This window comes from Peromyscus californicus, unplaced genomic scaffold (genome assembly GCF_007827085.1).
Source record: "Peromyscus californicus insignis strain IS unplaced genomic scaffold, ASM782708v3 Scaffold_12__1_contigs__length_115047231, whole genome shotgun sequence".
NCBI lineage: Eukaryota > Metazoa > Chordata > Mammalia > Rodentia > Cricetidae > Peromyscus > Peromyscus californicus.
The window spans coordinates 58756223-58768569 of NW_026294413.1; the positions used below are offsets into that span (position 1 = coordinate 58756223).

A 12347-nucleotide genomic window follows, 5' to 3' on the forward strand; every position below is an offset into this window, starting at 1 on the left:
CAGCTTTAATCCCTGGTGGTCTGGTAGGTGCAGAGGGTTATTTCCATTTTCTTATATCAATTGACACTTGCTTTGTGACCGAGTATGTGTGCGCCACCACCACCCGGCGTCTATGTCTTTTTATTGGGGAATGAGTCCATTGATATTGAGAGATAACATTGACCAATGATTGTTAATTCCTTTTGTTTTATTGGTAGTGGTGGTTGTGGTGGTCGTGGTGGTGGTTGGTGGTGATGTGTGTATATGCTTCCCTTTTTGTGGTTTTGCTTGTGTGCAGTTATTTATTTCCTGTATTTTCATGGATCCTTGGGTTGGACTCTTCCTTCTAGTACCTTCTGTAAGGCTGGCTTTGTAGATAGATACTGTTTAAATATGACTTTATCATGGAATATAAAGTTTTCTCCACCTATGGTGATTGAAAGTTTTGCTGGTTATAGTAGTTTGGGCTGGCATCTGTGATCTCTTAGAGTCTGCAGGACATCTATCTAAGCCCTTCTGGTTTTTAGAGTCTCCATTGAAAAGTTGGATGTAATTCTAATAGGTCTTCCTTGTTATATTACTTGCTCGTTTTTCCTTGTAGCTTTTAATATTCTTTCTTAGTTTTATAATGAAATCTCCCCAGGTTTCTACCCTGAGGAGATTTTTACCAGGGTCCAGAACAGAAGCTCCAAGTGGCTAGGATTCTAATCTGATGGATAATAAATGAATCTAAGCACACTGAGTTCTCTAGTCCATCACTTTATTCTTCTAAATAAATTCTATCTACACTGTTTCTTTTCTGTTCTCATACTCAGCTCCTCTCAGTCCCTTCTGCTGTTCTTTCATCTCTATCTAATTCTTTCCATCTCCGTCCTCATCTTTATTCTTCTCAATCAATTAACCCCAGTGCTCTCAGAGAACCAGTGTATATACACAAACAGTAATTCTTTGGCAAAGCAATGCGAGGCTTGAAGTTCTCAGGGTTGCAGAGAGAGGTGATAAGGATCCACACATAAAGCAATAATTGTCAGCTTCCAATTACAACCCAAAAAGGGGAGTGACTGAAAGGGAATTCTCTGGTAGGGTCAACTAAAGGCTAAGATCAATTAGGAAATTCTAAAAAGTAATTTATGTGCTCAAACTATAATCTAGAAGTGGTTAGGTAAAATGTTAGGAGTTTGTATATGTCAGTATAAGTCACTAGTAAAGTAAAACGTTTTTTGCACAACAAACGAAGCACCTATCATCTGCCTGGCCTTGTCAGAAATCTCCTTTGGTCAGTGGGAAATAACTGCCTTAACTCAGTAGCTAGCAAGTGGCTAAAGCATCATCCCAGGAATGTGAACAGTAAATCTCTTAAGTTAGGGTCTTGTGTAAATAACCCAGGGTGAGGTTAAGGAGTTAAGGATTTAATTGCTAGTGGTTATTTTCTCTTATCTGTAAGTGAGATGAGCTAATGTTTATCTATGTGCAGTTTTGTCCTTGAAAAAAGGTATCTTTGCTGAAATACTTTTGTCCAGAGAATGGCCCTGGACAGATATATGTTATTGAAAAATAAACACAGCTGGGGAAAGTTATCCAATTAGCCCAAATTTATAGGGAAAGTTGTGCCCAAGATTGAGATGCAGTTGTGAGATTACATGTACACATAACATGGAAATGCACAGTAAATGGGAAGAATTATAACTGTTATTGCACAAGAAGTTTACAACAAGAAACAGCAAGTTCATTCAAAAGGCAGTAATTCCATAATGCCTTCCTTGCATGATGGTTTCCTCTAACAGAACCCTTAGTTCTGATAGGTTGACCTTCTGAACTCTAGTTGTCACCTGCTGTATGCTCCCATGGTCTTTTGCTACCAGCCACTTTCAATAGTTTTATATGTTTAGGGTTTTGATTATTATGTGGTTAGGGGACTTTCTTTTCTGGTCCAATTTATTTGGTGTTCTATAAGCTTCTTATACCCTTATAGGCATCTCCTTTAAGTTGGGGAAATTTTCTTCTATGATTTTGTTGAAAATATTTTTTGGGTCTTTGAGCTGGGTTTCTTTTCTTTCTTTTATTCCTATTAATCTTAGATTTGATCTTTTCATAGTATCCCAGATTTCCTAGATATCTTTGTGTTAAGATTTTTTTAGATTTACCATTTTCTTTGACTGATACATCCATTTCTTCTATCATATCTTCAGTGCCTGAGATTCTCTCTTCTGCCTCTTGTTTTCTGTTGGTGAAGCTTGCCTCTGTAGTTCCTGTTGGCTTATCTAGATTTTTCATTTCCAGAATTCCCTCAATTGTGTTTTCTTTATTGTTTCTGTTTCCAGTTTCGGGTCTTAAGCAGTTTTATTCATTTCCTTCAACTGTTTGTTTTCTCTTGGCTTTTTGTTTGGTTTTGGTTTTGTTTTTTTGAGACAGGGTTTCTTTGTGAAGCCTTGTCCTAGAATTCACTCTGTAGACCAGGCTGGCCTCAAACTCAGAGGTCCACCCGCCTCTGCCTCCCAAGTGCTGAGATTAAAGGCATGTGCCACCACCACCTGGCTTTTTCTTGGCTTTCCTTAAGAGATTTATTTACTCCAATTTTTTGTTCTTTTCTTCCATTTCTTTAAAGGATTTATTCATTTCCTCTTAAGGGCCTCTATCATCTTTATAAAGTTTTTCTTGTGCTTCAGCTGTGTTGGAATATTCAGGGCTTGCTGTAATAGGAAAGCTGGACTCTGGTGACAACATACTGCCTTGGCTGTTGTTGATTTTGTTTTTACATTTGTGTTTAGGCATCTGGGTTTGGGGTGATTATAGGTCTAGGTGCTGATTTCTGAGTTTGTCTTGTTGGATGGATTTCTTCTTGGTTTCTGTTTCCTCGCTGGTCTTCTGGCCAGTGTGGCCTGTGAGTGAGCAGGGGTCTCCACCCAAGTTGGAGTCTGGGACAGGGTGACAAGAAGGGGTAGGGCAGTTGGGGATAGAGAGTGGGAGAGGTCTGCAGGCAGGCAGCCTCCCTGGAGTTCTGGCGGCCAGTGTGGCCTCTGGTTGAGCAGGCCATACTTGAATATATAGTGGGTTTTTAATCTGTTCTACCAACTTCTGTCTTCTTTTAGAATGTAATTTAATGATTGACATGAGTTGTATCTACCTTGTTCACTGTACATCTTGTGCCTTTGAGTTCCTTTTTTTGATTACTTCCTCTTTTTGTAAAGTGGATATGTTCTAGTGTATAAGTTTAAATCCTTTGTTATTTGTTATAAAGTTTGAGTTATTCTTTTGGTAATTGCACTAAGGATTTCTATTGGCATGTTAATCTATAATAATACAGTCCAGATAAATATCAACTTAATTTCAATACAACTTTGCTCTTACATAGCTTCATTTTTTTCTTGTTTTGTGCCATTGTTGTCCTACACATTGCATACTAATTAATACATATGTTCATTAATTTAAATATGTAATTATTGTGTTATACTTTTCAATAAAATTGGAGCACAGAGGACTAAAAAAATACCTTTGTCTTTTCTGTTTATGTATGTAGTTTCTTTTTTGTCATCACAGCAGTAGCAGGAGGCATGACAAGCAGAGCCACTCACCTCATGGCAGCCAGGAAGCAGGGAGACCACAGGACTGGGGACATATACCCTTCCAGTGTGTACCTGATCCTTCCAAGTAGGCCTCACCTCTCAAAAGCCATCTGCTGGGGACGTTTTTAGATGCATCCCATACCACCTTTACCTTTTCTGTCTTCAGTGCATCCAAGCTCCTGTCTAATGTCCTTTCATTATACCCTAGTAAATCCTATATATATCCATCTTGGGAAAGCACTGTGACATTACTTTTGTCCCTCAAGCAATATCCTAAGTTTCCTTCCCATGGCTTCTCTGAGAAGCCCACTTCTAGCCCTAGTGAGCATGCTTTGTACGTAATGTTTCTTTTGCTTTCATCTTTTTATCTTTGATTTAAAAAAATTTTATTACAGTCCCTTTTTATTGAGTGTTGGTTGTTGTTGCTGTGGTTGTTTTTTAAGACTTATTTCTCGTGTGTGTGTGAATGCTGTGCACCCACATGTGTGCCTGGTGCCCATGGAGGTTACCAGAGGGTGTTGGATCCCCTGGACCTGGAGTTACAGATGATGGTGAGCTGCCTTGTAGGTGCTAAGAACTAACCCTGCACTGTCTGCCTTTGATAATTGCACAGCTCTGAAAAGGGTGACTTTGAGAACGTTTGTCAGTGCCTTTATGGAAGCTGTTCGCTTTCTTTCCTTTCACGGAGGAAAGAGATTTCACCGGTAGAGATTCTTGCTGTACTATTTCCACTGACTTTACTCGAACAGATCCTGAAGGAACGGTGACCCCAGTTTTATCCCTGTAACATTGTCCTCCAAGTATGAAACCAGCGCACAGACACTCAAGTAGATAAGGCCTGGCTAATACAGCGCCAATCAACTTGTACTAGTAAGAACTCAAGGTGAGCTCGTAGCCACCAAGAGTTAAGCTGAAAATGTGAAATTTATATATTGAGTGGAAAACAGAACCAAGAAGAGGCAAGAAGAAATCTGTATTTTGAGTCACACCATGATCACACCATACACATTTTTCAAAACTCATTGTATGCATAGGAATTTGCTCTTTGTAGAATATACCTCATTTTACAACAGACATACAGGGCTTTAGAACTGGAAAACTGGGAGATGAGAAACTCTCAATCCATTTAAACCTAGACCTGAGTAAGCAACAGTGGGAATTCTGGGTCAGGACAGAGTGAATATGCTGAGTAAAGATCAGAAGATAGGTGTGAAGGTCACAGTGAAAGCGAAGGTCACAGAGCCAAAGTGTGTGTCTTAGTCATCTATTGCTGCATAAACCTTTATCCCAGAATTTATTAGCGTCTTGAAACATAAGCCTTTGGTATCCCAGACAGCAATATAGGTCAGAAATACAGCAGCAGCTTAGCCCGGTTGTTTAAGCCTTAGCTTAAAAACTGAATCTGACACCCTCTGGTAGCCTCCATGAGCACCAGGCACACATGTAGGTGAACATCATTCACACACACAATAGAAATAGGTAAGTCTTTAAAAACTGTCAATAAAAAGGGACCCTGAAGCTGATCATAGTGGCTCGTGCCCTAATCCCAGCACTCAGGCTGAGGTAGAAAGATTAAATGTTCAAAGCCAACTCAGGCTACACAGTGAGACGCTGTCTCCAGTCAATCAAAGACCAAACAGTGAAACATAGCAAAGCATAATACAACAGAAAGAAGTCCTTACAAAACATAGCTAGAGGTCTCATGAGGTTGCTGTCACCTGGGTTAAGTGAGTTAGATATATAATGTAGAAGATGGAGAAAACTCTAAGACGTGGGACAAAGGTAAGTCCCTTAATATGTGTAGAAACCTAAATGTATGCTCTTTAATACTATATATATGCATGAGTTTATGTGTTACATGTATTGAGAAAGTCTTATGCATTCATACCAAATAAACAAGGATGATTCTAAGGTAGAAAATAAGAAAGTGGTGGGGAAAGAAGTGTTTTTTGTTTTGTTTTGTTTTGTTTTTAAAGAAGTGTTTTTCTATGTGTGTTCAATACACTTGAATTTTTATAGAGAATTGTGTTTTAGCTTAGAAATTGAATCATGAGCTTGGTAGTGATGCAAACTTATTTTTTGTTTTGTTTTTTTTCGAGACAAGGTTTCTCTGTGTAGTTTTGGTACCTGTCCTGGATCTCGCTCTGTGGATCAGGCTGGCCTCAAACTCAGAGAGATCTGCCTGGCTCTGCGTCCCTAGTGCTGGGATTAAAGGCGTGCACCACTGCCACCAGGCTGACACACACTTATTATAATCTATCACTCAATGGGGCTAAGTAGGAAGATTGTAACACAAATCTTAAAAGGTTTTATAATAAAAAACCTATAGCCAGATATTGGGGTGAAAGCTGAAAGATCAGAGAAGTGGAACAGCCAGCCACTAGCTTGCCTCTACAAAATCATCAGCCTCAAGAGAAGGAGTTCCTGTTTCCTCACGCCTTATATACCTTTCTGTGTCCTGCCATGCTTGGGATTAAAGGCGTGTGTCACCACTGCCTGGTTCTGTTTCTCTCATGTAGCCCAGTGTGGCCGTGAACTCACAGAGATCCAGACCTACCTCCCGAGTGATAAGATTAAAGGTGTGTGCCACCACTGCTTGGCTTCTATGTCTAATTTACTGACTGGCTCTGCCCTCTTATCCCCGGTAAGCTTTATTGGGGTACACAGTATATCACCACAGAAGATTATTGTGCAAGACAGGCTTGAGACACATAGTAACTTCTAGGCCAGCCTGGGCTATCTAACGAGACTCTGACTCAAATATAACAAAATATATTTAAACGTCTCTGATTGCATTATAAAAGTAAATTAGAGAGGTGGTAGCAGTTCTGCAGTAGAAAATTGCTGAGGGATGTGCAGTGGTCTAATTTAAGAGGAACATTCATGAGGATTTTATATTTTAGGGTTTTGAGGTGGCTTATTCTTGTCGTCAGAGTTATTGCAGTTGTCCAGGTAAAAGAGGCTTAGATTCCAAAATGCAGGAATGATGACTTGAAGGAGGAAATTTGGCAAAAATGTAAGAGTTAGGGGAGAGAGTGGGTAAAATTGAGCTTGCTCATCCAGGAAGACAAGCAGATGAGGGATGTGATTAATGAATTAGGCTACTGTGTTGATCTATGAGAAATTCTCATTGAGGCTTCCTAGCTGGTGGTTTTCAAAAACAGGCTGTGCCCTGAGAGTCTCTTACATTTACTTTTTAAATCATTATTGTTGGTAATTATGATGATCAAAGGAAGAAGCTTCAACAAGGAATCTCAGGGGCCACTACTGTGTAGGGAGCTAACATAGCACCTGGAGCCAAAAAGATGCTCTGGAGGAGCTGAGTCCCTCGTTCCAAGGGATGATGATGATGTGAATGGTCAGTAGTGTCATATTCCATAAATTATGGCAGGACAAAAAACATGGAAAGGTAGAGTCCAGCACTTAGATTTAGGAGACTGGGTTATGGTTGAGAGCCCTCTAGTGGAAGGGACCAGGGTGTTTAAGAGTCTGATAGCAGCCCATAAAGCTGAAGTTTGGAAGGTGGTGTGAATGGAGCCTCAAGACTGTTTCCACTTCTTTTGGATACAAGGGGCTTACTTTCAGGGATTGTTTTGGTCATTGTATGTAAATTGTATGTAATTTGTCTTTGCTTCTGCCCTACCAGAGGTAGAAAAGAGGAGGGTTTGAAGAGCTGAAACTTTATTATATAGAGATTTTCTTCCACAGCAGGGAGGGTAGTGTCAGGGAATTTTTCTCCCAAGGGAAGTGGCAGAGCTGACAAGCAGTAAAGAGCAGCTCCTGGGACCTGAATGCCAAGTCCCACAGGGCTTTTAAACCAGCCTGGAAGGTGGGTCAAGGACCCTTGAGAAAAACGGTTTCCAAGTGTGACCTTTGCTGTTTATCCGTCTGTTTTACAATACCCCCTTTGGAAAGCGGCTTGCTTTACTGGATTATATTCAGCATTATTGTCTGAACCTGAGGTGAGTCAGGAGGACAGCCTGTATCACTTGCTCCTCTCTTTGTTTTATTGAATTCATAATTGCACAGAGAGAAAATGTGACGACATGTTTTTAAGTTGATCACATGAATTGCAGACAAGAGGCAGAAGTGACCTTCTTTTTATGAGTCTTCATTCACTTTAATTGCAGCATTTCTAAAAGAATCAACAGAAACTATGATAGTCAGTGTCAGAATCCAGAAATTACAGCATTTATAGAAAGATCAAGGAAGCTTTAGAGGTGGAAATATAGGAAAAGTTTACAATTTTAGATTTATAGTGTGCGCCTGTAAGCTTTTGATTATATAAATATAAATGTAATACAGACCTATAAGATTATATATTCATAAAAGTGTATACTTTCTGATTTATATCAAGGGTATGTTTACATATTAATGTATATTCTATCTACCTTTTAATTTTAAAAACTTGTAGGGCTCTTTTTAAATTTTATGTACAGTACGTGATAACTTGACTTTTATAAAGTAGAGACACCCACCTTCCACATCAGTAAAGGGCGACACTGGCTGCTGTATAAACACACCTTCATCCTCAACCTTTTCTTTTCCTACATGGGTACCAGTATGTTGATTTGCATCCCTATAGATAATATAGTGTATGGCTTTTGGGTGTCTGCTGTTTGGGAAACAGCATTGTTTCTGTGAAATCTACCCAGTGGGTACATATACTAGTAGTTTATCCTCTTCCTGTTCCTATGGCAGTCTAAAGTAGAAAACACAGATATCATAGTGTATGCATTCTGTAGCTGATGCATTCGGCTTTTGAGCCAGGGACTGCTCTGTGTAAATGCACATTTATGAGGCTTCTGGTGCATGTCTTTTGAGTAGATTTGTGCTGGATAAGTACTCATTCCTGTGGGCTGTATATCCAGAGTTCACCTTTCATGGATACTGTCGATTTGTTTCTGAAAATAGCTGCCATAGATGAACCCCATGGTCATGCTTGCACTAGGTATTAATGGTTTATTGTTGTTAGATTAGGTTTGGGGTTTTTGTAGCTTTAAAAGAAACATTAAATGTATGGCAGTGTTTTGTCATAAAAATAAATAGACTGTAGCTTGATATCCTTTGGATGGGCTTTTGCCCTCTGACACAGCATGGCCAGCTAACACTCCTACCTTGTGGGTTCTATGGTTCAGTATGTGTGTGTTCTAATGTGAGGAAGATTTAATGTTGGAGCAAGCTAACAGATCTCATACATCCTTTTTCTAACTATTTCCAACTAACAATATTTTTTTAACTTCCCTGGTTTTTTTTTTAACCGATGTGGTAACAGCTGGAAATCCATAATTTTATTTGGTTGGCAAGAAAATGGATTTTGATTTCGTGGAAACAGGGTTTCTCTGTGTAGCCCTGACTGTTCTGGAACTCACCTGGTAGACCAGGCTGGCCTCAAACTCAAGAGATCTGCCTGCCTCTGCCTCCCAAGTTCTGGGATTAAAGGCGGACACCACCACTGCCCAGCCATTTTCTTCTAGTATAAAAAAAGATACTATGATGCCTGAAACTAGATTTTGTTGAAGATATTGCCAAACACAGCTAATTTAATTATCCAGAATAATCAGCGTTCCTTTCTAGCAAGCACTCAGCACTAGCTGCTAGCGCCTGCGTCACATGGATCTTCTGCCACTGGGAAACAGCTCTGGGAATTACTTCAAAAAGAGTCTAGAGAAGCAGCAGCTCCCACAAGTTGTCCTCTGACCTTGTGCTCTGGACACACACACACACACACACACACACACACACACACACACACGTGTGGGCATAAGAAGAAAAGTAAAACTTTTTAGTCAGAGAACTTTCCTTCATAGTCTACCTTTTAGCTTCTCCTCCCATGTTCTCAATGGTCGTCTTCTAATAGGAATAGCTAAGTGTCTAAAAAACCCCGAGGCCTTGCTTTTAGTTAACATTTGATAATGTCATGGTAGCCTGCCTCCTGTTGAGCACCAAAGCTTTAAACAGCTGTTGGCACAGTGGTGTTTGGCTGTGTCCCATTGCCACGTGAGTATGTTAACCCTTTGGAGCAGTGGTTCTCGACCTTCCTAACACTGCGACCCTTTAATACAGTTCTTCATGTTGTGGTGACCCCCAACCTTAAATTCCATTGCTATTTCATAACTGGAATTTTGCTACTGTTATGAATCATAATGTAAATATCTGATAAGCAGCATATTAGGATCATGATCCACAGGTTGAGAACCACTGCTTGTCATAGCCAGATTATCTTTTGGAAATGTCTTGTTTCTTTTCTTTTTTTTTTTTCCCCTGATTTCTCTGCTTTTGCCAGTTGCATATTGGGTTTTAAGAATATAATGACCAGGCCGGGCGGTGGTGGCGCACGCCTTTAATCCCAGCACTCGGGAGGCAGAGCCAGGTGGATCTCTGTGAGTTCGAGGCCAGCCTGGGCTACCAAGTGAGTTCCAGGAAAGGCGCAAAGCTACACAGAGAAACCCTGTCTCAAAAAAAACAAAAACAAAAACAAAAACAAAAAAAAAGAATATAATGACCAGAATAAGTGTGTGATTCTTGAAAGTTTTGAAACATTCTTTTGACTTTATATGTATAAGTCATCCACATCTCTAAGTAATTGCTAACAAGAAGCTTCTAGCAAGAGCATAGCACTACTGTTGTATAGTCTGTTCTGTTTGGAAGGGAAGTCATGTCTGGAAACTGGTTTTAGCTACTGATCTTTCTTGAGGTCACACTGTAACCTAAGTCCACAGGTCTGCCAACTCTTGCTTCTAATGGAGATGGGTCTAAGATGCTGAAATGAATTAGCAAGTAGCCAGAAAGCTCATTGAAGACAGTGTGTTCAATGATCTTTCCTTTCCTAGCCCCTAAATCTTTGTATTAGTGTCAATATTGAGAAATAAAACTTGCTAACTAGATCTTTCTCTCTCAAAGTATCTGTTAGAGCATCTTGTTCTTAATCAGCTGTAGCATGTAGCTCTGACAAGTGATGTTACTTGGGCATCTTCTCGATATCTCATATTTATGGACTCAGTTTGCAGATTAATTCTCGAAGCCACTATAAGGTCTTCGTTAATAAATTGTTTTGACTTCTCTTAGGTAATGCTGCATATGTCCTAGTCATGGTGGTCAGGCTAGTGTTAAGGAGTTTTCTCAGGTTGTAGCTTCCTCACGCAGTCATGTAGAATCAGCACTGAGTGACTGAAACCACCAGAGCCCTCTTTAACTTGGCTATGATTTCAGTGCCCCACCAAGAGCTGTTTTCTTTCCCTGTAGGGATCAGCCAGAGCCGGATCTCTCATTGGCTGTTGCAGCAGGGATCAGACCTGAGTGAGCAGAAGAAAAGAGCATTTTACCGATGGTATCAACTTGAGAAGACAAACCCTGGTGAGTACTTCTTTTTATTTATTGTGCCTAAATGAAAGCATAATTATTGCATTGACTCCATGTGTTAATTTGTTGAGAGAAACTATTTCATGATTTAATGTCTTCCTTTATGCAAGGAGGCAACTGTAAACCCTGAGCCCTGGTTGTAATTATGTTTAGGGTTCTGTTTCCTGGGATGGTTCACCTTTTCCTCTCAATCACCTCTTGACTTTCAGATAAGGTGATTTTCCTAGGCTCAGTTTGGAAGGATGGTCATCATATCAGTGGCTGGCTCTCTTTTCAACTGTGCACAAATAAAATTTACCTTTTTTCAATTTTTGGAAAAACATTATGTTAATTGGTGTGTATTTAGTATTTTTATTGAGTTCATTCTGTACCATTCCAATGACCTTTCCTAATGGTTTTGTGTTTTTAATGCTTGTAGCCTGGGTAATAAATTCATTTTGGAGTTTTAAGGTGAAGCTGTTCACATAACTCCTAGCAGCAGCACTAGATTGGAAAATAGGATGAAATCTTAAGGAAAAAGACCATGAAAGTCTTGGTGTTTGGAGTTGCCAAGAATAGACAACATTTCTTCCAAGATACCTTGAACAAGTGATAGATCAAGAAAAATACGATGTCATGGGAATGGCTGTCTCAGGCTGCATGTTACACAGGTCGTGGTAATGAGCCCATTCTCGGGAATATCGTTACCATTGAGATACCTTCTGTGGTACCACTGCAGAGAAAGCCCTCAGGCATGACAGGTGAGGTATGGCCCGTAACAGTGCTAGCCCTGAGCTGCAGATACAGAGTGCTGTGTGGAAGTGCCTTTGAGGGGGTGTGTACAGTAAGTTTTGTTGGTTTTTCTCAACAAAGCAAAACAGAAAATATCAATCTATACAAAGAATTTCTAGAATCTGTTCTCCCTTATTTTCTCTTTTGAAGTGTTATAGATATACAAACATTAAAAAAGACCAACAAGGTATCTAGTTACTTATGGTTACCTTATTGGATACAAAAAATTATGAATATTTTGCTGTGTTTGCTAATAATTTTTAAGATTTACTTGTGTGTCGTGTCCTAATAATGAGGGTAGTTTCCTACAAAACCACGATCTCCATTATTGTCCCTAAGAAAATGAATACTTCCACAGTTACCTAGTCCTTCATCACATCTCTCTGTTACAAGAGTGTCCTGTGTAGCTCAATATCTGTTTTCTCCCTCTCTCTCTTTTAATAAGCAGTATCAGTTTTAGGTCAGCAAATTAGAATGCTTCCCTAGACTCTTAAATTGCCCAAACTTTTTACTTTCTAATGATATAAACTCTTAAAATCTTGTTATTTTACAGACTGTACCACATTGTAGATATTTCCAAATTGTTCAGTTTTACTCTTAAAGGCCTTGGTCCTTATCTTCTCTATTGCCTTATACAGTGGGAGTTCAAGTTGAGGGCTCTATTAAATCCAG

The 12347-nt window shown here is 39.6% G+C and overlaps 1 protein-coding gene across 16 annotated transcripts in view; it reads left to right on the forward strand.

The window, feature by feature from the left end:
- The window catches only part of Hmbox1 (homeobox containing 1), a 141076-nt gene that overhangs the window by 79892 nt on the left and 48837 nt on the right, over nucleotides 1–12347 (forward strand). For all 16 annotated transcript variants that reach the window (XR_008217022.1, XR_008217021.1, XR_008217020.1 and 13 more), the window contains exon 5: nucleotides 10788–10898. Coding sequence is in view for 13 of the 16 variants with exons in the window: in XM_052732943.1 (XP_052588903.1) it covers nucleotides 10788–10898 (111 nt within the window). In the remaining 3 variants the exon portion in view is untranslated. The remainder of the gene's footprint in view (nucleotides 1–10787; nucleotides 10899–12347) is intronic.